The sequence below is a fragment of the Carcharodon carcharias genome, chromosome 8 (assembly GCF_017639515.1).
Source record: "Carcharodon carcharias isolate sCarCar2 chromosome 8, sCarCar2.pri, whole genome shotgun sequence".
NCBI classification, from domain to species: domain Eukaryota; kingdom Metazoa; phylum Chordata; class Chondrichthyes; order Lamniformes; family Lamnidae; genus Carcharodon; species Carcharodon carcharias.
The window spans coordinates 138559631-138585508 of NC_054474.1; the positions used below are offsets into that span (position 1 = coordinate 138559631).

General features: G+C 40.1%; 1 protein-coding gene across 3 annotated transcripts in view; it reads right to left on the reverse strand.

Moving 5' to 3' along the window:
- The window catches only part of LOC121281228 (dual specificity testis-specific protein kinase 2-like), a 111713-nt gene that overhangs the window by 23272 nt on the left and 62563 nt on the right, over positions 1-25878 (reverse strand). For all 3 annotated transcript variants that reach the window (XM_041194030.1, XM_041194029.1, XM_041194031.1), the window contains exons 2-5: positions 20365-20561; positions 6139-6260; positions 401-449; positions 138-287 (exon numbers count right to left, since the gene is read on the reverse strand). In XM_041194030.1, coding sequence (XP_041049964.1) covers positions 138-287; positions 401-449; positions 6139-6260; positions 20365-20550 — 507 coding nt within the window. In that variant the 5' untranslated portion in view covers positions 20551-20561. The remainder of the gene's footprint in view (positions 1-137; positions 288-400; positions 450-6138; positions 6261-20364; positions 20562-25878) is intronic.

Consider the following 25878-nt stretch of genomic DNA (forward strand, 5'->3'; position numbering starts at 1 on the left):
TAATCAATGACCTTCAGATGCAAGAAGGAAAAAACAAAAAAATAAAGAGAAGTTTTGAGGTTTTTAGGAACATAATTTTTGTGAGTTAATTTGAAGACGTGCTGAATATTTAAGTACATGAAGGCACAATCTTTTACCTTGGAGTTTAAGTCCCTGTGATAGATATTCTTTGAGTGTAGATATACCATTCCTCGTGTAATGTCTGATGCAAGATCCACTTTTTCCTTCCAAGTCAGGTTAAACTCTTTATTGGCTAGAAGTTCTTCCAGGCATCCACCATTAATATACTGTGAAGCAGCGCACATGAAAACATTTGAGAACACAACTCCACCAATTTGTTCATCTCTTATTTACATTGTATTTGTGAAATAAAATGATGTTTATATGTAATGGTATTTACCTCAAGCATAGGGTACAGTTTATCTTCTTTAACACACACCCCCAGGTATCTGAAAAAAGTCAATATAAAATTTTTTTGTACAGCAGGTCACAAGTTGCATTAACGTATGTGACGCAGCAAATTCTTCCAGTGTTGGTTTGGCGGTTGGAGCCGAGATTACAATTTTTGACCTTGAGATAGTGAATGATATCTTTCCACCTAGTTTCCTGGGTAACTAACATGTTTCTGTTAAGCGAGCAGGATGGCGTTTGGGCCGGAAAATTCCTTGGAGCTGCTTCCCCACTCCGCTGACAATTACTTCACAGGAAATGCTGTGTAAATGGAGTTTTAGCTGCAGTCCCAGCAAATTAGTGCTGATAGAACGGGAGCAGCTCCAAGGAACTCCCTGGCTTTGATAACCAGAGGTGGTGTGTGATGACCATCCTGATGATTTGGAGCAGGCTGCCTATTAGGGAAACTAGATGATTCTGCTTTCCATTGATTTTAAAATAAAAGTCAGGTGATACAGTTACCATAACAGGCATCTGAGTCATAATGCTGGTCATAAGGCCATAATGTATGTTTAACTCTGCCCTCATATCTTAGTATTTTTAATTTTTCTTCTGCCTCTATTTCTCCTTTACATTGTTTTTACTAGTTTCACCATCAGTATTTTCTAAAAAAAAAACACTTCTACTGGTCTCTAGTCCAAGGAATGCAAATTGTAGGCATTATACAGTGCAAAATCAGAAAAATGGTTCTTTATCTTTCTGCTTTGTAACAGCTTCTTGTATTGATAGTTATCATCACAAGGCTTTCTTTCTCTTGCCCTTTCTTTCTAAAACTTCATTTTCCTTTCTGTGCATAGCAATCTCATCTGTTTCCAAATGGTACAGTTCAACACTTTCCAAATGTGCAATTGTAACAAGTCTTGCTTTGCCAGTCATAAAGCTCTTTAGGTTTAAAGATGTTTTACATTAATAGTGAAAGAGATAAGAACAACCATAAAAGCTTTCAGTTATCATCGTTCTTATGCTGTTGGGACTGTGGACATTACAGCTTTGGAATGTAATACATCAGAGTTGTTAATGCAGATTATAAGGTTGCATTAACAGTTTGGAGTTTCATCAATGACTTCTGGAGGCAGCTCTAGAAATAGATCCTCCTAGAGGTTTGTTTTAGGACTGTTGCTTCTGTCAAAAATTTAAATTGATAGAGTCCAGTATAGTGTAAATTTGAGTGCACTCTTAAGGAGGAGCAGATTTGGTGGGCTAATAAACTTTTGATGTTCCATATTTTGCGGGTTCCTATTTCTAGGTTGTAAGTTCCATCTGCTTTTGTACTTGTGATATGTTTGTCAGAATGTCCAAAAACCTGCAACCACCATCATATTGAAGGACAAGGGCAGCAGGAATGCTGGCCTTGCCAGTGATGCCCATGATTTGAGAACCAAAAAAAAGTAACAACATATAAATTCCAAACATTTAATGAATATGGTACATGTTCAAATTATACAAATTATACCTTAATATAAAAAGAAAGTCCTTGGAACCGGTTGGTATCTATCACATCAGACATCATGCATAGTGTCACATTTTATTACAGATAAGAAAACAATTAACTTAAAAGTATAGAGAAAGAATGCCAACCATTGCCTGCTGTTTTTTTCTACCTTGGTAATCTGGCATCTCCCTAAGGGCAATTATCGACCTACTAGAGATTTGCTTAACAATGAGTATCTAATTGCTATCAGGATGGATCTTCAATCAGTTTGCCACAAGAAGTACTTGAACACTTGGCCTTACAGGGATAGCAAGTTAAACGCAGATGTCTCTTTGCATTTAAACAGCACAACCAATCTCCAGATGTAGACTACCCACGAGTAACCACAAGGAAGATCATTTACTGCATTTCTAAATGGTAGCTATGCTTGCAATGAAGCATAAAATCTGAATCTAGTACAGTCTGACAGAAATGTCTTATGTGCAGTGCAAAAATACTAATAAAGTCCTAATAAAATCAATTCTTGAGCAGGGGGTTTATAATTTGATGGCAATGCAGAGGCAAAGAAAGCACACTTTGAGGGTAGGGGAAATAAAAATCTGGAGAAATGTAAAACAAGCAGCTGATTTTCTACCACACATTTAACACAGTGGCACAGTCAAATAACGACCATTGAGTTAAGCTTAGACTCTTTTTTCCATTTTCCCAGCCAGTCGGGATTCTGAATAATTTCTTGCTGCAATGCTCAGTTCTGCCTGCATATTATCATTTAATATTCCTTTTCTCTTTGCTAATTATTAAAATTTTTTCATAATTTTAAGATACCATTGAGTTGCATACTATGCATGTGCTAGCAAAGCTGTCTGTACTTAGATTAGGATAAGGTAAATTGTCAAAAGGGTTCTGCAGTAATACAGTTTGGCTGCTGTATTTCTCACTGTACTTCTCACAGTATGAATCCAGAGTAAATAATGAAACTCCTCACTATTCCCCTCATTACTGAGAAACACAACATACTGAAAATGTTTACTAATAATACACAATAATTCCAGAAAGGCTTTCATTAAAATATATGGTCTTATTATTGCATCACCATATATTTGCTTAAATTCTTGCATCTGTGTACCGAAGAGTTAATCAATTTGTTCCATATGTAGTGACATTATTAAAACAGAACAGTATTATTTTCCCAACACTTGAGTGAGACAAATTTAGATTGGCAAATTTTCATCTGATAGACTTTACTCCTGGGCAACACCATACAGATTATCTTCTATTTAATGGTTTGTTAGATGCAATTATGGGAATTATGGTTTTGGAACTGGATACATCCTTTTTGTCCGTCTTTCCCTGTTTAGCATGTCAGCACTTTTCACCCAAATCCTAACTTTGTGTATTGGATCTAACTGGTGGCCCAAGTTGGTAATTGGCTATTGAGCCCTTTGGACTGGAAAATCCCAAAGATCTGTGTGGAGTTTACTGATCTCAGGTAGGCTGTGGTAGGGGCACTATAATTGCTTTAGTGCCATGGACTATGGAGAAGAAAGACAGCCTATGGGCCCTGTTGGAGATTGCTCACCTGGACATTAGAAGAGGATCAAGACCTGACTCAACTGTGAAGTCCGTCAGGAAAATATAATAATTTTCATAATATTATTTGGAATATATTATAAAGTAGAGTAATAGTGGGGTCTGTGTCTACGGCATGTGTGCCTGTCTGTGTGTGTGAGACTTAATTGAATTAGAGACAGCTGGTCTGAAAGCTTTGATGTAAGAAGAGAAGCTAGGTTTGAAATGTTAAATAGGTAAACATGGGTGCAGTTTTAGAATGTGACGGTCTAAAGGGAACACTTGCAATTTTTAATAAACCAGAGTAGCTTGAATTCAAAAGAGTGGGTGAAATTTTTCACCTAGCCAGGAGTTGAGAAATAGTGGGCAGAATTTTTAGCTTGGCGGGGGGGCACGCGCCTGACCCGAGCATTAAGTAAAGCGCGTTGACATCAACACGCACTTTCGCAATATTTTGTTTCAGATGTCAAAACAAAACAAATGTTGGAACAAGCTGTTGGTTTCTGCCATCAGTGGAACAAAAGATTAGATACATAGGAATAACACGCAAATTATGAAACCAAAATTTCAAATTTATGAATTTGAATAAGATACCTCAAATAAATGAATTGTGATTAGTAATGATGTTCTACACTGGGTAGTTGATCTGTTATCAGGAGTAAAGGGTAAAGCTGATAGTAGGCTCCAATCCTCAACTTTCAGTCCAACATGAGTTCCTTCACACTATTCAATCACACACTAATCCTGGTGCCCTTCATTCTATTTGCTGCTGCCTTGATGATGTATTCTCAGGTAATGGAATGAAAGAAGGGGTCAGTGGGTTTTTTTCTGGTCAAGTTATTGAGCTTTCATTATTCATTGTACTGCCATAAAAGAATTAAGATTTTGGAAGTGCAATGTTCAATCTATCAGAATGTGTCAGATTTGTTTAGATATTTAGATTTAAAAAAGCTAACCACTTGTAAGTTACTACCTATTTCTTGTAATTCCAAATCCTAAATGTCTGAAACTAAATCCGTTAGTAAGACTACTTGATTAATTCATCGATCCTGCACTCCCAGCAGGGAGCTACATACTAAGAAATCACAGGTCAAAGAATTGACACAGAAGTCAATAGCCTGATCCATTTCTCTTTTATTGTAGATCCCTGTTAGAAGAGTAGATTTAGTGAATTGACCACTATACCCTCACTTTTAAGCCATTTTATTGAAGTAGGAAAAATGGAATAATCAGACTGAGCTGAACTGTTATTTCATTGCTACAAGGCCCATGTTGTTATCATTTGGACTTTCAATATCTATTAAACGATATGCCAGACCATCAGAAGCTTTATAACCCATTAATTTTACAATGCACTTATCAGCTTGATAGTTTCACAAGAAAAATGGGCTTTTCCTTTGAGATTGGAGTCTGTCAGTGTCAAAGTGACAAACGTTAGCTTCTTAAATTTTTTAAACTCGCATTCAGCTTTTTAACCATGTTGTAGCCTGTTAGCATTTCAAAGAAAAATGAACCTTCTTTTCAATGGGACTATGCTTTCATTTTCATCAAACTGAAGGTCATTGCTGAAGCCTGACTTAATCAGCCATATGGGCTGGAGGGCATGAGTCAGGCTGAAACGTTTAGTATCAGTTGGATCATTTGAAAGATGGTTTGCAAGCCTGCTCAAGCTAATCGAACCCAAACTAATTTCTACCATTGTTGGCTATACAAATCTTGGAGAGAATAGATGTAAGATGAGCTGATGATTTCTGAGAGTAATAAGCCTATTTCTATGGGATCAAATGATGGGGGATGAGGAATTCCAACAATAGCAAGGCAGATTTTGATCTGCACCATCTAGGTGTTCAGCATCGTCTGGAAGCCACAGAGAGGCACGTCCAGCAAGGTAGTTCACATGCCAGTAACAAACCTGTCTGACATTACTTCCACTTAAATGAATAGGAGAATCCAATGGATTTGGTAAGACCAGGGCAAACCTGCACTCTGTGTAGGCCGATTACAGGGCAAGAGCTGAAGGAATTTAATGTGAACTAGCAGCTTATCATAAATCCTTGATCCCTGCCCATAGAGCAGACAAGGCTATGAAGATCAGCAACATCAATAGAAAATAACTAGCCTTCTCTTCCTTCATACCTTTGATATTTTGTGGAGTCTGAGATGTGATATCCATATACTATATACAGGATATATAGATATGTATAGATAGACATACACAAAGATTTTCGGGGTATGGTAGTGTCGTAGTACTTTTGCAGCACTGGTAAATTTTAAAATTAAATTCAATATAGCTGGTAATGTGTGGCCTTAAAGCTGTGTTTTTTTGTCAAAAATTTAACTGGTTCAATAATGTCCTTTTATGGAAGGGAATCTGCTAATCCATACCCAGTGCAGGCTTCAGGTGACCCCAGGCTCACACCCTGCTATGGACCCTTACTACCTTCTTCTAAGTTGTCCAGCAAGTTACTAGGTTATAAAAAAAAATTGCTAGGGCCACTAAAAGGCCAATTGCCAATGTCACACACATTCTAAGAACAAGCAAAAACATGAATGATTTTCTGGCTTTTTGCATAGCTACTATTGGGGCAAAGCGATGTCATTCAATTTTATAATTACCGTTATTTAATGCACTCTCAATAAAGAACTTTTGGAACAATTAATCAGGAATTAAAATCCCTGACTTTTACCTGACTATGTTAGGATGAGAGAGTTTCTGGAGAAGGCTAATCTCCCGTACAATGGCATCCTGGTCAACATCCTGCTTGTAAATTTTTACCACCATAACTTTATGAGTTGTATTGTGAGTCACCTGTTGAGAGAGAAAAAAAGAAAGTACAACAACAGAAGCACCAAAAAGAAAGTAGCGTTAGGTGACAATACTGCATTTTCCCCAGCATACTTTGTTGCCTCCACCCAGGGTTAGAAATTCAATGGCCTACATTTTGCTCTCAGTAGCTAATGAACAATGCCAGCCAATCATCCCACTTGTGATAAACTTTTGCAATGGAACTTATGGTAATTAGAAATCCAAAACAGAGCAATGCACTCTACAGGGTATCTGGGATCTGTGTGATCAGGACGAGTAACTGTGTATCTGCATAACCAATCAGATTGGAGAATAGAAGCATAGTTTGAACTTAGTTAGAATACTGAATTCAATTCCTACTTCCATTCAGAGGATACATATTGCTTTTTTTTTAACAATGTTACCGTACATTTGCTGATAATGATTTAAATCTGCCACATTTGAGCCCAATCCCCTTTCTTCTAAATTTATCTTTGAGGCGTCCTACAGTTTTCTAAAAATAATTAACTGTACCTCACATTTCATTTTCATCCATGAATTTTGGCACTGTTGTAATATGCCTTTAAGAGATAGAAGCATGACACCACCAGGAGGGAAATGTGCACGTGGTCCAGTCTCAGTTTCACTTTTGCTTCTGAGCACAGCATACACAGAATTGTTACGATGTAGAAGAAGGCCATTCAGCCCATCATGTCTGCACCGGCTCTCTGAGCAATTTAACTTACTGCCAATCTCCTGCCTTTTCCCCATCACCCTGCACAATGTTTCTATTTAGATAATCATCCAATTCCCTCTTGAATGCCTCAATTGACCCTGCCTCCACCACACTTCCAGGCAGTGCATTCCAAACCCCTACTACTCGCTGTGTGAAAAAGTTTTCTCTCACCTTGCATTTGCTTCATTTACAAAACACTTTAAGACTGTGTCCTCTGGTTTTCGATCTGTTTGCTAGCAGGAACAGTTTCTCCTTATCTACTCTGTCCAGGTCCGCATTATTTTGAAAATTTCTATCCAGTCTCCTCTCAGCCTTTTCCTCTCTGAGGAAAACAGTCTCAACTTCTCCAATCTTTCCTCATAACTGAAGTGTCTCATCCTGGAACCATTCTCATAAACCTCTTCTGCACTCTCTCCAATGTGTTCACATCCTTCCTGTGCGGCGACCAGTACTGTACACAATACTCGAGTACTGTACACAATACTCTAGCTAAAGTCTAACCTCCCTGCTCTTGTACTGTATGCCCCTGTTGGAGAAGCCAAGAATACTGTATGCTTTAGAAACAGCTCTCTCTACCTGTCCTGCCTTTTTTAATGACTTATGTACATATACACCCAGGTCTCTCTGCTCCTGCATGCCCTTTAGAATAGTATCCTTTATTTTATACTGTCTCTCCATGTTCTTCGTACCAAAGTGTGTTACCTCACACTTCTCCACATTGAACTTCATCTGCCCTCTCCACCAATGTGTCAATGCCCTCTTGAAGTTCTACACTGTCCTCCTCACAGTTTACAATTCTCCCAAGTTTTGTGTCATCTGCAAACTTTGAAACTGTCCCCTGAACGCCAAGATCTAGATCATTTATATATATCAGGAAGAGCAAGGGCCCCAATACTGACCCCTGTGGAACTCCACTACAAACTTTATTCCAGCCCAAAAAATATCCATTACTCTCTGTTTCCTATCCCTCAGCCAATGCTGATGTCTTCAAGATTTCTACCTATGTATGTGCCTAGTTTAAATTAATGAAGCCACAATGTGTTTACCCATCCATTATGAGTGATTAGCACCTTTATATCATGACAACAACACAACATTGTGCTCAGCAGTGGTCAAACAACATGGCAGCAAAATTAAGTACAGATACAACATGGTGAACAGCCTTAGATCATGCTACATGGCATGGGACGACCCTCAATGTTCTAGTCAGACCGTACAGCATTGCAGCATCAGAGAGTGTTGAAATCACAGGGCTGAATTTCACGTTGATCAGACAGCGCGCACCTGACCCCGATTTGGTGTGAAATTGCACGAGTTGACGTTGGGCGAGCATCCTGACATCATCGCACACTCGCACAATATTTTGGTTGGCAGGTGCACAAAAGTCAGAAGCACGCCCACCAACATTTAAGGGGGCAATTAAGCCCATTAACGGTACAGTTGTCTGCTATTTTTTGTCACCCGCCAACCTAATGGTTGGCGGACAGGTGAATCAGCCAGCCGGCATTTACATTTCTCATGAAACTTCAGCCGAGGGCAGTTTCCGTTATGAAATAGAATAAAAAGAAAAATCTGTGGGCAGCATTTTTATCATCTATATTTCCAGGTGCCTGATCATGATGCTTGGACATTTTTTTCTGGTTATTAAAACCTCATTGGAACATTTTTGGATCTGCAGCTCCCTGAGGCAGCTCTCCGCCTTCAAGGAGCTTTCTCTCAGCAATTGCCCACACAGACATCATCTCCCACCCTCCTCCCGCCCCCACCCTGGCATTGCTTAACTTTTCAGTGCGCGCTTTACACTGGCTGACCATTAATAGGCCAGCCAGTGTGAAATCATGGTCGGGGACCGATCGTGAGCAGCAGTCTGTTTCCCAGCCGATCCCGGGCCTACCAATTGCGCCTTCCCGCCGAGCTGGAAATTCAGGCCACAGTTTGGTGACCGCACAGAAAAGCTTTTAACAAAACAAAGAGCTGGTAAGCAGATACACCCCTTGTGGTGCATTTGCAGTGCACCGCCTGTCAGTTCAGTGAGTGGGACAGTGTGTTAAGAGGACCAGCAGCAGGTTAGCTCAATCAGAGCAGGCAAGTGACCAGGGTGTGGGACGGATCAATAGTGAGTATGGGAGAGTCAAACAAAAAAACATTAAAAGTGGGCCAGTGAAGGTTGCGATTATAACAGGCAAAACTTTGAAAAGCATGTAAAAGCGCTACAGTAACACTTATCCCTATAGGAGAAGGAAGGTCAAAGAGATATTGTCAGAATATCCACAAAATTCCCCAGTTTGAATTGGGATGAAGCCGACCCACTATCAGAATTCAAAATGTTTAAACAGCGTACAGAGCTATGGTTTCTTGATTCAGGTGTGTCTGAACCAGAAAAGCGTATCATAAAAATTCACCCAGCAATTGGGAATGAAGGTCGAGACAGGCTGAACACATCAGGATTAACAGTAGAAGAGCTAATGGATCCCCAAAAGATACATTGGAAGACCGGTTCAGAATCAAGTTAAGCTTCTGTACTCATCGACTGCTGTTCATGTCATTTTGACAACAGCCTACAGAATCCATAGACCACTTTGTCAGCAGATACAGAGAAAAGGGTACGTTCTGTAACTTTTCAAATGCAGAGGTAGCAGACAGAATTGTTGAGTTGGTGATCGTATCCACCCCTATCGAAGCATTCCAGAAAGATCTGCTGGACAAACCAAAAACGTGTAGCATCGAAGAGATACTCAAGGATGGATGCAAGTTTGAAGCAATCCTTGCAGGTCAATGAAGCTTACAGGTCCTATGTACCACCTGAATGTTGACACGCTCACAAAAGAACCTAAATGTAGCAAGACATGTGGAAGGTGCGGCCTTCTGCATGCACCAAGGAAATGCCCAGTTTTCCAGCAATTGTGCAAGGCACATGGCAGAAAGGGCCAATGGTAGTGGCACTGCACTAGAGCAAAGGCTGACGCGGCTACAAGGAGCTGTGCACTGATCCAAACAGGAGCAAGTGCCAACATACTACCTCTGCATATTCTAAAAGATATGTATCCACACATGGAAGGCCATGGTGAAACCTACCATTGGGGTGTGCAATGGTTCACTAATTCTATGTGCAGGATCCATAGTCCTGAAGTGTAAGTACAATCAATCCTCCTGGGTGTCATAGATGTTCTACATCATGGAAACTAAAGGCCCAGTATTTGCTGGTTTACCGGCAGGCTGTGACCTCACACTAATGACAATCCATGGAATGGGTCAGACCTCGTATGGCAGATCAATCTCAGAAACCCCTCCTATCACCTCAATTCATGACCTAACATCGTAACATCCTGATTATTTTGACAAAATTGTCAGTTTCAAGGGAGTTGCAACATTACACTTTTAGGAGAATGCGAGTCCACCAACTGATCAGGCAAATTACCGCAGCTACAAGAAGAAAAAGCGAAAAGTTCCATACTACCGAGACTGTGGAAAACCATCATTGAAGGATGGCCTGATTCAATTCAGCATGTCCAGGAACACGTGAGATCAATTTAGCCTTATGGGAACAAGCCAGATATCTCCTAGGGAGTCACTTATAAAGGAAAGCAGGTTGTCATACCGGAATCTTTGCCTGATATTCTTCAAAACTTCATCACTGATACATGGGCATAGATCAGACATGAAGACTCACAAGAGAGACAGTCTACTGGCCAGGAATGAACATTGACATTGAAGCCATCATCAAGAAGTGTGAGGCAAGTCAAGAGCATATGCCAAGTCAGCACAAAGCACCATTGAACATGAAGTTCCTACCCATCCTTGGTCCAAAATCACATCCGACCTCTTTCATGTCCATGACACTGACTTCATCATTATCGTTGACTACTTTATCAAATATTAAAGTATTATTCAACAATTGCACAATATGTCAAGCACAACTGTTGTGCACACTCAGTGCGATTTTCAGTTTATTCAGTGTGCCTAGAGAGATCATTATGTAAAAGGTCCGCAGTTTATTGGTAAGCCGTTTCAGAGTATGTGTCAAAAGTGGACTATCAATCACACTACTTTATCTCCTCATTGCCCTTGGTCTAACAGCTTAGCTGAACAAATGATTCGCACAATGAAATCCCAAATTCTCAAATGTAGACAGATCAAGCAAGATCTACACATTACAATGTTACATCTGAGAATGACACCTTTAAGTGTGACACCTCACTGGTGCCTGGATGAGTGCAGCTCCAACAAAACTCAAGAAGTTTTACACCATCTAGGACAAAGCAGCCCACTTGATTGGCATTCCTTCCACAAACATTCACTCCCTCCGCCACTGGTGAACAGTAGCAGCAGTGAACACCATCTACAGAATGCACTGCACAAACTCATCAAGGCTCCTTAGGCAGCACCTTCCAAACCCACGACCACTGCCATCTAGAAGGACAAGGGCAGCAGACACCACCACCTGGAAGTTCCCCTCCAAGCCACTCACCATCCAGACTTGGAAATATATTACCGTTCCTTCGCTGTTGCTGGGTCAAAATCCCGGAACTCCATCCCTAACAGCATTGTGAGTGTACCTACACCACATAGACTGCAGCAGTTCAAGAAGGCAGCTCATCACCACCTTCTCAAGCGCAATTAGGGATGGGCAATAAATGCTGGCCTAGCCAGCAATGTTCACATCCCATAAATGATTTTTAAAAAGTAACTATTCCATCACTGGCAGAGCTCACGTCCGGCAGACCACTACATACCAATTTATCTACTCTTACCCATTCTACTCTCTCAGGAACTAGAGAGCAACTCTTAAAACTGCAAGACAAGATGGCAAATGTGCATGATAAAAATGCAAGTTCAGGATTGCCAAGTTTACAGTTGGGACAAGGAGTTCGCATCCAGGATCCAGAAGGTATGGGGTAACCAGCCTAAGTGACAAGGATTGTTTGGAACCAAGGTCCTATGAAGTCATTACACATAAAGGTGCAATGGTGACACATAACTGAGGACAAATCAGATCCATTCCAGCTCCTCGACCACACTGTGGTCCTATCGCATCAAGGACAAGATCCCAAATGCAACCAGGAACAACTTCTAACAATGATAATCCCACAGGTCACTGTGGGCAATCAAAGAAACCTCCAGACGAGGTTACCATTACAAGATCTGGACCTATCAGGAGATTATCTCTATGATTTAGAGACTTATAGATTCTTCAGTTCTATATACTTATGCAATAGTAACTAAACATGAACATGTATTATAAATATTTCTTTGGAAGGGGGGAAAGTATATTTAAAAGAAAGGGGAAATGTTGTAATATGCCTTTAAGGGATAACAGGATGACATCACTAGAAGGAAAGTGTGTCATGTGATCCAGTCTTAGTTTCACTTTTGCTCTGAGCAGAGCATACACACACAGCTCTGCTGCTGATATCTTCAACGTTTCCACCTATGTACAGTTGTTCTTATGTGCCTAGTCTAAATAAATAAACCCACAACATGTTTGCCTAATCCCTTTTGAACAATGGTGCCTTTATATCATTATAACAACATGACAGGCACCACTCCCTCTAGGCCTATATCCACATTTTGGAATCTATTGGAACAACAGTTTTGGTGTTGTTGAAATAAACAAAACATTTATAAGATTACCATGCTCTTTAACTCTTTATCAAATGTTGTATCCTGCTCGCTCTTTACAGATCTTAAACTGAAAGCTGCAATGGCTGCTTTGTAGTGTTTCCCTGGTAGCAGACAGTTATCCTCAGAAAAGCATTCTTAAGCCCTGAAGCATTTCTCACACATTTCATTCCCTGCTGCTCAAACACCAAGTTTCTGAGGCATTAACTGTTGCATCAGTGTTCCTAAAACTGCTGCCAACACTGGTACCATTAATAATCTGCATAGCCAGTAGACTGCTTTTATCTTCTAAAATTTTCAAATGTTAACTCTGTAACAACAACAGCAGAGGTGTCCAGGAAACATGCTCAAAGTGCCTGTCCCTTGGGGCTAAGAATTAAACTGAGGGTCTTACAAATTAATAAGGTTGTAAGAGAGACAGCCTAAGCATTCTTTTGTATGATAGATATGCAGGAGTCCAGGTATGGTTGTTTAGTAGTCATGTTACTGGATTAATAATCTAGAGGCCCAGGTAAATGATCAGGTGGCATGAATTCAAATCCCACCACAGCAGCTATAGAATTTAAATTCTGTTAATTAAATAAAATTTGAAATAAAAAAAACTAGTATCAGTAATGGTGGCCACAAAACAATCAAACTGTCATAAAAACCCTTCTGGTTCTCTAATGCCCTTTAGAGCAAGAATTTTGCTGTTTTACAGTTCAAGAAGATGGCCCACCATCACAAAAGCAATTTGGGATGGGCAATGATACCCACTTCCCATGAATGAACAAAAAAAAGGCTGGAGCAGTAAAGTTCTAATACTGTCAGATTAGAGATGCATAACCACATTTAAATTCCAGACTTAAGTATTTTTGAGCAAAGCTGAAGACCAACTATCCACTGTTTTAAACTCTTCTGGCTCTGATTTTACAATCTGTAATTGAAAACAAGTTTCTCTACAGAGTATTTTTAGTGTTTCAAGAGGAAATTGTATCTAATGGTGTGTTGTGTATCAATCCATTAACACAAAGGTAGAAACATTACAACAAAGATAAGTAGTTTCATCAAGTTGTCAAGGTATGAACTATTCTTTCCTTTAATCACTGAACAATTATTGTCATTACAATCTATGGATAGCCAGGAGCACTGAGAAATCACCTTTATTTACTGTATAATTGTGTTCTTTTCTGATATGAGTAAGAAAACTATTTTCAGTCAATGAGCATGCGATTTTCTATTCTTTTAAATTAATTTATGGGATGCGGGTGTTGCTGGCAAGGCCAGCATTTATTGCCCATCCCTAATTGCCCTTGTGAAGGTGGTGGTGAGCTGCCCTCTTGAACCGCTGCAGTCCCTGTAGTGTAAGTATGCCCACAGTGCTGTTAGGGAGGGAGTTCAGGATTTTGATCCAGCAACAGTGGTTAGCAAAATATGTTTTGTTTTTTTAACTATAAAAGTTCCATTTTTCAGCATGCAAAATTACATAGATTTATGCAGTGCATTTCAGTCCAGGCTTCCATTGCAATCTATAATATTTGCCTCCCTACAGGGATGCAATATTTAAGTATGGCTCTATTTGAAGTAGTAAATTTTCTCTGCTGGGGAGAGGTAGAGATTGAACTAAATGGGAACTATTAGAACAATCTATAACATTGTTCCCTAGTACCCATTCCATGAGGGGTCATAAACATGGCGACAGTCAACAGTTTTAGTTCAATGGGGAAAATGGCATGAAAAATCACCACTGAGCTTAAACTCATTGATCTATTGCTTGTGTTGTAATGTAGTGATCTAATCCATTCCATTGTTTGCAATAGCTCCACTCCATGTTTTGGTCAGCAAGGTGACTAACAGGATTAAACAGGTATGAGCAACAAACTGAAGTGTAATGAACAGCTTGGCTATTCAGTCATATTTAAGCTGTTTTAAACAGAATGTATTAAATATTACATTTACAATGTCTAGTCTGGAAAAGTAAAATTAAAATAATCACATCTGAATACTTGTTGCAGTCAATCTTGCTTTTAAGAATTTCTACAATCCAGGCACTTTTGTGATCTGTAAATCCCTTTACCACCACCTCATCACTGCTAATCCAGATTTATGAATATTTGAGTGCCAAACAAGCACCATAACTACAAGCTGTATGACTTCCAGCAATAATAATGGAATTGTGATGCAAGTAGGAATAATGCTTCATTGCATATCAATTCATAATTTCTCATGTGTGCCCAAGCCAAATAAACCTCTGTATAAATTTAGTTTAATTCAGCTGTGTTGTTGCTCTTCAAAACTGTTTAACTCTTGATTTTATGACCTCTCTGTTCCAGTAGCAAACTAATGGGCATTTAGTCAACACTTCAATAGAAATATCTCTTCACAAATAGCTAGAATTTTGAAATAAATATCTTAGTGCTGAACTAAATGGCCATGATTACATAAAGCCGTGAAATAATTTCACCATTCTCCAAGAAAATTGACAATGCTTGGCCAATTGCTCCTTCACAATGTAGTTTAACAGCACATCAGTTCAGCACAGACAACACAACTTTATTATTTAAAGGTTTTAATATTTAAAAGTGTGCTCTTTGAAATATTATACCAATATTAACATGCTCCTTTTGGTATACCTTCATTAAACATTGATTTGCTTTGGATGTGTTGGGCTGACTGGTATTGTTTAATCTTTGTAAATACTTTATTATATTTCCTAAGCAATTAAATAGCAATCCTCTTTTATCCTTAAAAAGCTACACATTTCATGCCAATTATTTCTTTATACTAAGGAGTAAAATATTCCTCCGAAATACAAGTTACTGATCTGGTGCATAAGGACATTATAGGTGACAGAACACACTTGAACTATCAGAAAGCTTTTGACAATATTGGTGATTAACAGCCATTGTGAGAAGTTATGGAACAGGATTTGTATAAATCCTGTGAATAAAATACAATTCTAAGGATGAGGGGCTTTAGTTTTGATAAGAGGCTACTGCGAAACCAAAGCTGTTTTCACTAGGCCAAGGATTAAGAGTAGAACTGATAATGGTGTTCAAAATTGTGAAAAATTAAATAAGATAAATAAATTTTTTAAATGAATGGAAACTTGGGGAGGGTCCTTGAGAACTGTGCAGCTCTCACTGCCTCATTTTCCTCTGCATTCCATCCTTAATGATTGTTATGATCCCCATAGGAACCAAAAACTTATCAAAAAAAGATATTTGAATTTCTAGTGACTGACTGTAAGGATCACGTGACATGATTTCAAGTTTTAAGACTTTTACTGTAACAAAAAAGCTAAATACCTCGGCTAAACACTATATTTGTGGGCATTTTAAACTCTAGACCACAGAAAGGCTTCCCCTCTTTAACTTATAAAATGACCAAAAATCCCCCACCACAGTTATACTTTACCCTGTCCCTTAAGTAGACACTTCATTCTCCTAGAACAAGTCCAAAGCTATTCTCCATTCCCATTGGTGTACTTCCTTTTTCCTTTCCTAACTGGGTAACTTATAACCCCAAAACATTCACAGTGAGGATCACCCTGGAGATTCCCCCCTCTAGTCAAAGCTGGACAAATCTTCCAACCTCGATTAAATCCTCACAAACTTGGTATCTTCAATCTGAACTTGAGTACCTTCAAGCAAAAGGTGTGAGCAAAGTTTATACTTCCTCTGCAGTTAAGAATAAAGACACCATTTTCACTGCTTCAGGTGTAGGACTGGCTGCCTCCACCTCCCTCTCTCTCTCTCTCCTCACTTTCTCTCTCAGATTCCTGTACACTGACTTGGGTCTGTGAGCTTCAGTAACATCTCAGGAAACTCTAATCCGATACCACAATGATTTGCTCTAGACTATTCCCCCCTCAAAACACATCTTCATGACAGCATGAATCATATGGAGCCTTGTATCCAGGTAGAAATGCTAATTAGCTATCCTCTAGACCCCCAACTCCATTCTATCTTAGAATTAAATAGGCAACTTAAAGTATAACTATTTATTGAACCTGATATTCTAACAGCATCTTCTGAAACCTGGAGTCCAACAATCTACCCACAGATGCTCTTGCATTGTCTACAGGTATGAATATCTTGTACCTTCTTCCCAGTAAATCAGCCCAGGCCCCTCTTTAAAAACCAAGCCACCTAAGCAGGTCACATGACCCCCTTCATTCCACCAATTTCCCCTAAATTAAAGCAAAAGTCCCAAAACATAACTATTTTATAAACTTTGCATTTGTAACATGGTTATTTAAGCCTTTAGGCGTTTAGAAAAAAACAGCTTCAATTAGAATCTTGCACTCAATCTATCTTGATGCAAGCATTATTTTGATTTGTTCAATAGACTTCATAGCCTCAAAAAGCTTAAGGGAAGACAATATGCTGCATTCAGGTATGTATATGACCGGCAGTGACAAAGTTAGAAATGCAGGCCCCTTTAAGAGTAAACCAGGCCAAGCTTCAGAGTGAATCGAGAGCAGGTAATGCTCATTGAAGCCTGTACTTAAGAGCTGGGTTTGTCCTCTGTAAAGGGGAAAGGGTCCCGAAGTGAAGACTGGAAACTGGTATTTGTACTAAACTATAGTCCAACTATAAAACAGTCATATAGCCAAGTGGTTATGGTACTGGGTTTGTAACCCCAAAATCAAGAGTTCAAATCTCACAATGGCGAACTATGAAACAATATAAAACAGTCATGATTCACAGAATGTCTTCTGCTGCCTGATTTGGTAAAATGACAACCACCTATTAAACAAGCAGCTTCTTTTTGTAATCAAGTTGACAATTACTTAAATCTAGCAAGCTCAGCAAATGTTTGAGGGCTACATATATAGGTCCAATGTTCAAATCATTAAGTCAATTAGATATTGAGGATCAGTATTAGGAGCGCTGCTTTTCTTGATCTATTTCAATCACTTAGACTTGGGTGTGCAGGGCACACAATTGCAAAATTTGCAGATCTCACAACTTGGAAGTGTTGTGAACTATAAGGAGGACACTGATTGATCGACTTGAATTCAACAGGTCATAGGTAGGCTGGTGGAATGGGTGGGCATGTGGCAGATGAAGTTTAATGTAAAGAAGTGTGAAGTGATACATTTTGGCAGGAAGGATGAGGAGAGGCAATATAAAATAAAGGATACAGTTCTAAAGGGGGTACAGGAATGGAGAGGCCGGGGGTATATGCTCCTTTGAAAGTATGTTATTCAATTAAATAAATTAATAAAAGAGGTGACGGCCCCTAATGGGGCACTGTAACAAAAATAAAACTTCAAAAGGAAAGTTAACTAATTAAATTAAAATGTTGCTCCCAGGGCTGACAATGTACTCCAGCCCCTGTGGTGCCCGCCAGTCAAGGAAGGCATCAAGCACACCAGTAAACACCATGTGCTCCCTCTCCAGGACCTGGGGGTATATGTGCATAAATCATTGAACAGCAAGTTGCAAAAATGGTTATTAAGGCATATGGGATCCTTGGCTTTATGAACAGAGGCTTAAAATACAAAAATAAGAAAGTTATAAAACACTGGTTCAGCCTCAATTGGAGTATTGTGCCCAATTCTGGGAACCATAGCTTAGGAAGGATCTGCAGGCATTGGAGAGCGTGCAGCGAAGACTTGCTGTACGAGAATGGTTCCAGGAATGAGAAACTTCAGTTAGGTGGATAGATTGGCTTAGCTGGGATTGTTCTCCTTAGAGAAAAGACAGTTGAGAGGAGATTTGATAGGGGTGTTCAAAATCTTGAGGGGTCTGTATAGAGTAGATAGAGAGAAATTGTTCCCAGTAGGCAGAGGGTCAAGAACCAGGGGACATTAATTTAAAGTGATTGGCAAAAGAAGCAGAGATCACATGAGGATAAACATTTTTACACAGCATCTGGAATGCACAGCTTGAAAGTGCAAATTCAAACATGGCTTTCAAAAGCAAAATGGGATAATTATCAGAAGAGGAAAGATTTGTAGGGCTATGTAGAAAAGGTAGGGGATTGAGACTAGCTGAGCTGCTCTTGCAGAGAGTTGGCACTATAACGTGACAGGCTGAATGGCCTTCTGTGCTGTAGTCATTCTGTAATTCTATAATTGTAGCCATCAGTGAGATAGGTTGAGGCAGGTTACTCCACAGTTGGGAAGGCTATAGGAATACTGCATAAAGGTTAACCACAAAATAAAAGGTTAACACTTAGGTCAAGTTCACTGATTGTTGTTGTTCAAGGAGTTGATTGGTTCATTTATTTATATAATTATATATAGTATATTCACTTGTACATGAATTGCCCAATATATTTATGTTTGAGGTTTCCACTGCTTTCTGAAGATGGAAGCCAGTTGCCTTGGAGGCACAGAATAGATCCAGTAGCTAATTTAAACAAAGGCCTTCTGTTTTTCATTCTGGACTTGCTTTCAGAATGTTACCTAGATATAAGACCCACTGAAGATACTTGCAGGTAGCTAACATATAATAGGACTAATCTAAAATACAGAGCTGAAGCATCTAGGATAAGAAAGCAGTCCCAAAAATATAACAGGAGCAATGAAGGGAAAGCATTAAGAATAGGGTCACAAAAGTTCTAAAAGGCTCAATAGATGTCTCAACCCATGAGTAAACTTTGTAAAGGCTGAAGAGGCAGGCAATTAAGAAATAACAAGCAAAAATGTAAAGAAAAAAAGCCCAACATGCAGTCATGATGTTGCAGGCAATTGATAGAGCAACCCAACCCATATTAAATGGCACTTCAAGTGGACGAGAATCAGCAACACAGCATGTCCAGAAGGATTTGTAGGTTTGACCCTCCATTTATCTCTTACTGGTTGTGCCAGCTGTAAACTGCATGCTGGCTGCAGATGTCCTTGCAGCAGTTGGTTCAGATTTGCAATTTCTGCTTCATTGGCCCAGGCCCACTGATGCAGAGATGACCTTACAACTGCTTATTAACTCTTCTCACCATGCCCTTTAAATGAACTTCCATTCGCAGCTGATCATTGAGTGATTCTGACATCCATTTATACAGGGGCAAAATTTGTACTCGACATTCTGTGAGGTGCAACATCAAAAAATAAAATTAAATCATCACAGTCTCATTTTAAGATTCTCATGAAATATCTCCAGTTTAAGGTGGAAACATCTTAGACTCTATTTCTAACGTGAACAAGAGTACACAAACAGGGTGGAAATCCTTTTCTTTATGCCTGGTACACTCGGTCACATAGGACACCACCTTTGAAAAATGCCAATGTGTAAATCAGGCATACACAGTTTGTATGTGATGTGCTTGTCCTTCAATTGACCTGCCCCTAACAAGATATTTAAGAGGTTTAGTCCAGTGATAAATATTAAACTGTTTAATTTCCTTTTTACTTATTCATTCGCCAGAGCATGACTTGTGAATTTCTGTACATGAGCTGGTACTATTTCAAAGTAAATAGATAAGTTGTTCAGAATAAAAACTGCAATCCATTTCTTACTTGTAAACAGAGCTAAGCAATTAATAATAAAATGAAAGCAGGAAGTGCTGGAAATACTCAGGATGCCTGGCAGCATCTGTGGAGCGAGAAACAAAGTTAATGTTTCAAGTGGAATAACACTCTTCTTCAGAACAGAACTAATCAAATAATGATTGATTGACGGATCGGTTATTACTCTTCTGTGTCCACGTGAAAGGAATTTCAACCTAGTCTTTAGTTGAACTTTCAAAGTGAAGAAGGCACCTCATTATTGGCATAAGTAAACCCAACATTATTTGCGTAACAATGAAAGGCACTGTTAAAATGGTGAGTAATGGTTCTCTTACCTTATATACTTTAGAAAAAAACCCACATCCTGCCAGTTCAGCATTGAAGTTTTCCCAGAATTCTAGCTTCCTGACAGCTGTTCGGAGCTTTTGCCAGCGGTCCACACGATAGTATGAATCAGAGGATTCGCCAAAGTATGATGATGGGCTTGTGGGTTCATTTGATATTATTTCCGTTTCACACATGATGGCAATGCCTAGAATGGGAAAATCAGAAAAACACTATAACAATCTAATGTATACAGTAAAGTATTGAAGTTAATTATCTTAAAAAGTAAATAAAGATTTGCATCGAGTTAGTACCATTCATGACCTCAGAAATCCCAAAAGCACTTTTAAAACCAATGAAATATTTTTGAAGTATAGCCACTGTTGTAATGTAGAGAATGCAGCTATCAACTTGCACACAGCAAATTCCCATAAACAGCATTGAAATAAATGACCAGCTATTGGTTGAGGGATAAATGTTGCCTAGTATACTAGGAGAACTCCCCTTCTCTTCTTCGAATAGTTCCTTGGGATCTTTTATGTCCACCTGAGATGGCAGAGGAAGCTTCAGTTTAACACCTCATCTGCAATACCGCACCTTATTTTCATCATTGATAATCTGCTTGGGTCTCGAGCAGGACTTGAGCACACAAACGTCTAACTCAGAGGCAAGAATGCCACCACTGACATACAACTGATGCACAACGTTTTAGACCCCTAACAAAATACACACACACATTTCCCTTCTCTGCAACAACCTGATACTATAAACAAGTAACAGAGAGACACTTTATTTCACGGTGATGTTGCCCACTTATATATCCTTCTCTTGAGATTAGGACTCAATCCTATCCACTTTAATGATGACATATATCAACTGAGTTTTCACGGGATCACACCACAGGCTGCCATTCTGAATTACTGCATCATAACCATTGATAAGACAAGGATATTGAGAAGGAGATAAAGGGCAGCATTTCCAGTGGGCTTTGGAACCCAAAGTCAGAATCAAACGAGGTTCCCAAGCCTGCACTTGCTGGAAGCAAGACCAACATCAAAATCTTCCGGAAGGCTGCCTCCTAATTGGCCAGCTCCATGTTCACTGTCCTTACACCTGATGTTGCTGGCCCATTCAGAAGGCTGTCAACTCTCAAACCTTTCAACCCCATTGGGAGATGTGGACACTGCTGAGGCAGGTCAGAAATCGCGAGGATGCCTCAAGATAGAGGCACTTTTACTGGCCTGAACACAAGCATCAAATAATTGGCATCTAGACTGATAGGTGAATTGCGCTGGGGGTGAATCTCCTTCACTGGATCAGTCGTGATTGTGGCTTTTCAGGAATGCAGCCACCTCTTTGTGACATGGGGGCCTCTTGGTCCACTGGACCCTTAGCTTGCAGCGGGGAGGGCCCCCCACTGAGCTGGAGGCCTCCATATGTGGTGGGGGGAGGGGTACTGCTCCACTGCTGGAATGCTGGACAGGCCACAAAATCGTTCCCCTGCATCCGTGGAGCAGGCAGCTGATTTGCTTACCAGCCCGCCCTTGGGAAAGTTGCCCAGAGGTAGGAGCTCCCCCTCTGTTCCTGGCCCCTGTGCCTCCAAGCCTGCACATCATAGGGCTGGGAAAGTTCAGCCAACAAAGTTCCAAGACATTCAAATCAGCACTGTAGTTCGGTGTAATTGTCTTCACCTTCCCTTGTTGAATTCCAAGCAAAACTTGCTCCTGCGTTCATTCCGAGTTTGGAGGTCCCTATCACACAATCGTCACTTAAACCTGGTCTGAGTTTATGTGGTTTCCTTTGCTGGAGGCGCAATGTCAGATGATTACTTTTCTGAAGTTTTTTTTTTGCTCTGGTACATTTGCGACCCGATTTACAGAAGCTATTGTGTTTATACCGAGGTGTGTGACCAAATGCTCTTAATAAAATAAATCTTATCCAAAATAAGTTGCATTAATAAATGCAGCATCTAAGCCTGTCACTCATAAATATTTCAGGAAGCTTCTCAAGCAAGGGTAAAATGATCAATCTAACCATCTAAGCAGGTGGTTGCACTTAAAAACAGCATGGATCAGAGATAGGTCCACACAGCAATGCAGCAATGGTTCTCGGACTCCTGCTTCCATTGAGTACAGCTATCCAATAGAAACACAGGATTGGTGAGCCAATATTTTTCACACACACACAAATGCAAATAAAAGTTGCAACACACAAACAGCTCCTTTTGCTCAACCAGTCCATGTCGATGTTACCTTCCATGCAAGCAAAACACCAACTCAAACACCCACTCACATTTACCTGCTCTGTTTCAACAACACTTCAACACTTCTTTCATCCCGCTACCCAATGTAACCTTGATGGTTAACATAGTTTCTGCCTGTAAAATGAGTTCCTCAGCATTATAGGGCTGAATTTTACATTCTCCTATTGGCAGGGATGGGGCCTGTAAAATTCCCTGGATGGCGTTCCCACTGCTCTCCCTCCCTTCCTGATCTCTCCGCAATTATACAGTGGGATGGGTGCGGCATAGGCCAGCAGATGTACCCTTGCTCCAGTTGAGGTCCTTACATGGGCAATTGATGACCACTTAGAGGCCATTTCCTGCCTAGCCTTAATTTTCTGGCTGGTGGGAGGAGATCAGGAGCAAGGGGGAGGCCTGGAAAGTCACCATGCTCAGGCTTGGGCAAAAAGGATTGGGGTGGGGGAGGGGCGTTCAAAGGCCTCCTTTCCACATCCGGCACCCCTCCCACAAGGTCTCCCCCTTCTCCATTCCCTCTTCCCCTCCCGCACCAAGACCTCCACCTCCTCTCCTCACCCCTCCCTTGGGCCTCACCTCCATTCCCTGCCATGAGACCACTGGCACTTACATGGTCCTGGACTCCGGCACTTTTAATCTGGGGACCAGTCCTGGCCAATATGCTACTGGTGTTGCTGGGGCTACCGAGCTACTGGCCAGTCTGATTGGCCAACGGCTCTCAGAGGCAGAACTTCCTCCCGAGTGAGGGGTGGATATCCGGTCTCCAGGCAAATTTGGCTGCAGGGCAGCCAGTATCGATGGGAATACGTTCCCTGCTGACTCTTCAGGTGACGTGGTGGGAAACCCCATTCTCTGAAAAATCCGGTCTGTCAATAAAATATTCTCTGCCCTATATTCTAATTCTCTCACATTTAATCTTGCTTCTTTTGTATTCCATTCTTGACCCCACAACTACAGGGTCCACTCTGCTGCTATCTACCCTGCCAAGTCCCTCTATAATTTTAAACACATATTATGGACAGTATAACAGGTGTTGCTGTAATGAAAAAAGACCCTATTTTTCAAGTCTGTTTTCATATTTGTATTACCTCATACAAGGCTGTATCCTTGTGGGTGTGTGCTGTACCCTCTGTGAGGCAACAAAATCCTTCCAGAAGTGTGGTGTTTAAGAATGCACACGGTATTCACACTGAGGTCCTGTTAAGATTTTACATGGGCTTACCATTATCTGCCGTGACTGCAGTGTATGCAAATGTGGCAGCCATTTCACACAGCAAGAAACCACAAACAGTAATGAGAAAGAGCCACTGTTACAGTTCCTAATATTTGTTAGCCTAAGCACATTTTCTGAAGCAACCAGGAGAAGAAGTCCAAAAAGCTATCAAACAAGATTTGTTGGCTGCTGAGAAAGGTTATATAATATATGTAGGTTTCAGGAGTGCAGTTCTCCAGTGTAACTTCAACACTGTGAAGTAGTTTTGACATTTGTTATGACCGCTGGACATTCCAAGACAGTTATTTTTTAAACTGTCTCTTTTAATTCAAGATAATAAGGAGAGAGACAGGGAAACAGCAGGAGAAAAGGCTACTCTCTGTTAGCTACCAGCGCGGATGCTGGTGGGAGTACATTCTCTGGTTGAAGAGACAAAGCCTGTGGAAATTTAAGGGCATTGGAAGATTTGCATTGCGTGGCCGGGTGAAGGAGTCACCTGAATGGCCTTGCTGCTGAAAATCGATTTGGGAGTTCTCAAAAGACTGAATGAAATGACTTTTGAGGACAGTGGATATTATCACTCGGTGAAGCAGGGAGAAGTCAGCCTGTTTTAAGCCAGAAGTAGCTTTAAACTGATTCCTCTAAAGTCTACAAATTTGCAGTAAACCTGGCATGGGTTTTTTGGTTGCATTAGGAAGTTTAGGGAGGATACCATTTCTATAATTTAGCATATTTGTTGCCTGCTAGGTAATGTTTAGTGGATGATGACTTTAGTTTATTTGTTGCAGTAAAGATCTTAAAACGTGAAATCTTGTGTAATCCTTTGAGTCAGTCACTGGGAATTCAAATCTTTTCCTAAAAGTTATTAGTTTCTATAGGGCTCGTAGCACATTAATATCAAATGGTAGCGTAACTGAAGAAAAAATGACCAGAATTCTGAGATCACCTGAGCATAAGGCCATCTCAATACAGTTTCATATTACAATAGGTTTCCTTTTGCATATCTAATATTGGTAAACAGTCAACAGGGCCATAAGCTCTTCGTTAACTTTAAAAATGTTACCATTATTTGAACAATGGTCTGGCAGTTCACATTGTTCAGTATTCAGCTTTTCCCCCATCTGGGTGAAGTGAGAACCTGGCAGCTTGTAGGTGCTTTCAGTTAATGGTGCTCAAAACCAGATACCAGTATCACACAAGAGGATGCAGTCCAACAATAGTGTTATTTCACACAAACTATTGCAATGCAGCTCTTAATCACTTAGAAATTTTAACAGCACTAAGCCTAATTAGCATCACAATTACATAAATGCACATTTCATAAACTTCCTTGACATACCACACAAGTCAGTTTATCAGGATGGCAATAACCTTGTAATTCCTACGGGGGTTTTCTCAACTTTGTTAATGAAATTTCTCCTATTCAGAATTTTAAACCATACGAGTTATTTAAAAAAAGAGCAATCATTCCGTGTCTATTACTTTTTCACCCCAGAGATCAGACATCTCCAAAAACAGGCAAACTTTGCAAACTTTCAAAACTGATCATCTGAGCATACTGGAGCTACATACATGCCGGGGTGTATGTAAACATCCCCTTTAATAATAACGGACTGGACATGAAAAATGAGCAGCTTAACTCATTCCTGATAATCACAATAAATGTGTAAACAGAAAAATGATCAAGGTGCTTGAAAGCAGGAGACAAATAAACTACTTAAAAGAGGGAAAATAGGATAGATTAATGCCAACCAAGAAAGAGAACTTGTCACTATTCTAAACTAAGCTCATTCTAAACTGCATACAAATTCCTAAACTTGGATGCAAGTGTCATTGGCAAGGCCAACATTTGTTGCCCATCCCTAAGTGCCTAACGTAGGTTGCTTTCAGGACAGTCTGGAGTCACATGTAGGCCAGATTGGGTCTCCCTCCCTAAAGGACATCAGTGAACCAGATGGGGTTTTACAACTGGAAGTTTCCCTGCTCTATCTTAGCTACACGGATAGCCACAGATGATTATCAAGCAAAGCAAGAGATCTCAACAGATGTTGACTG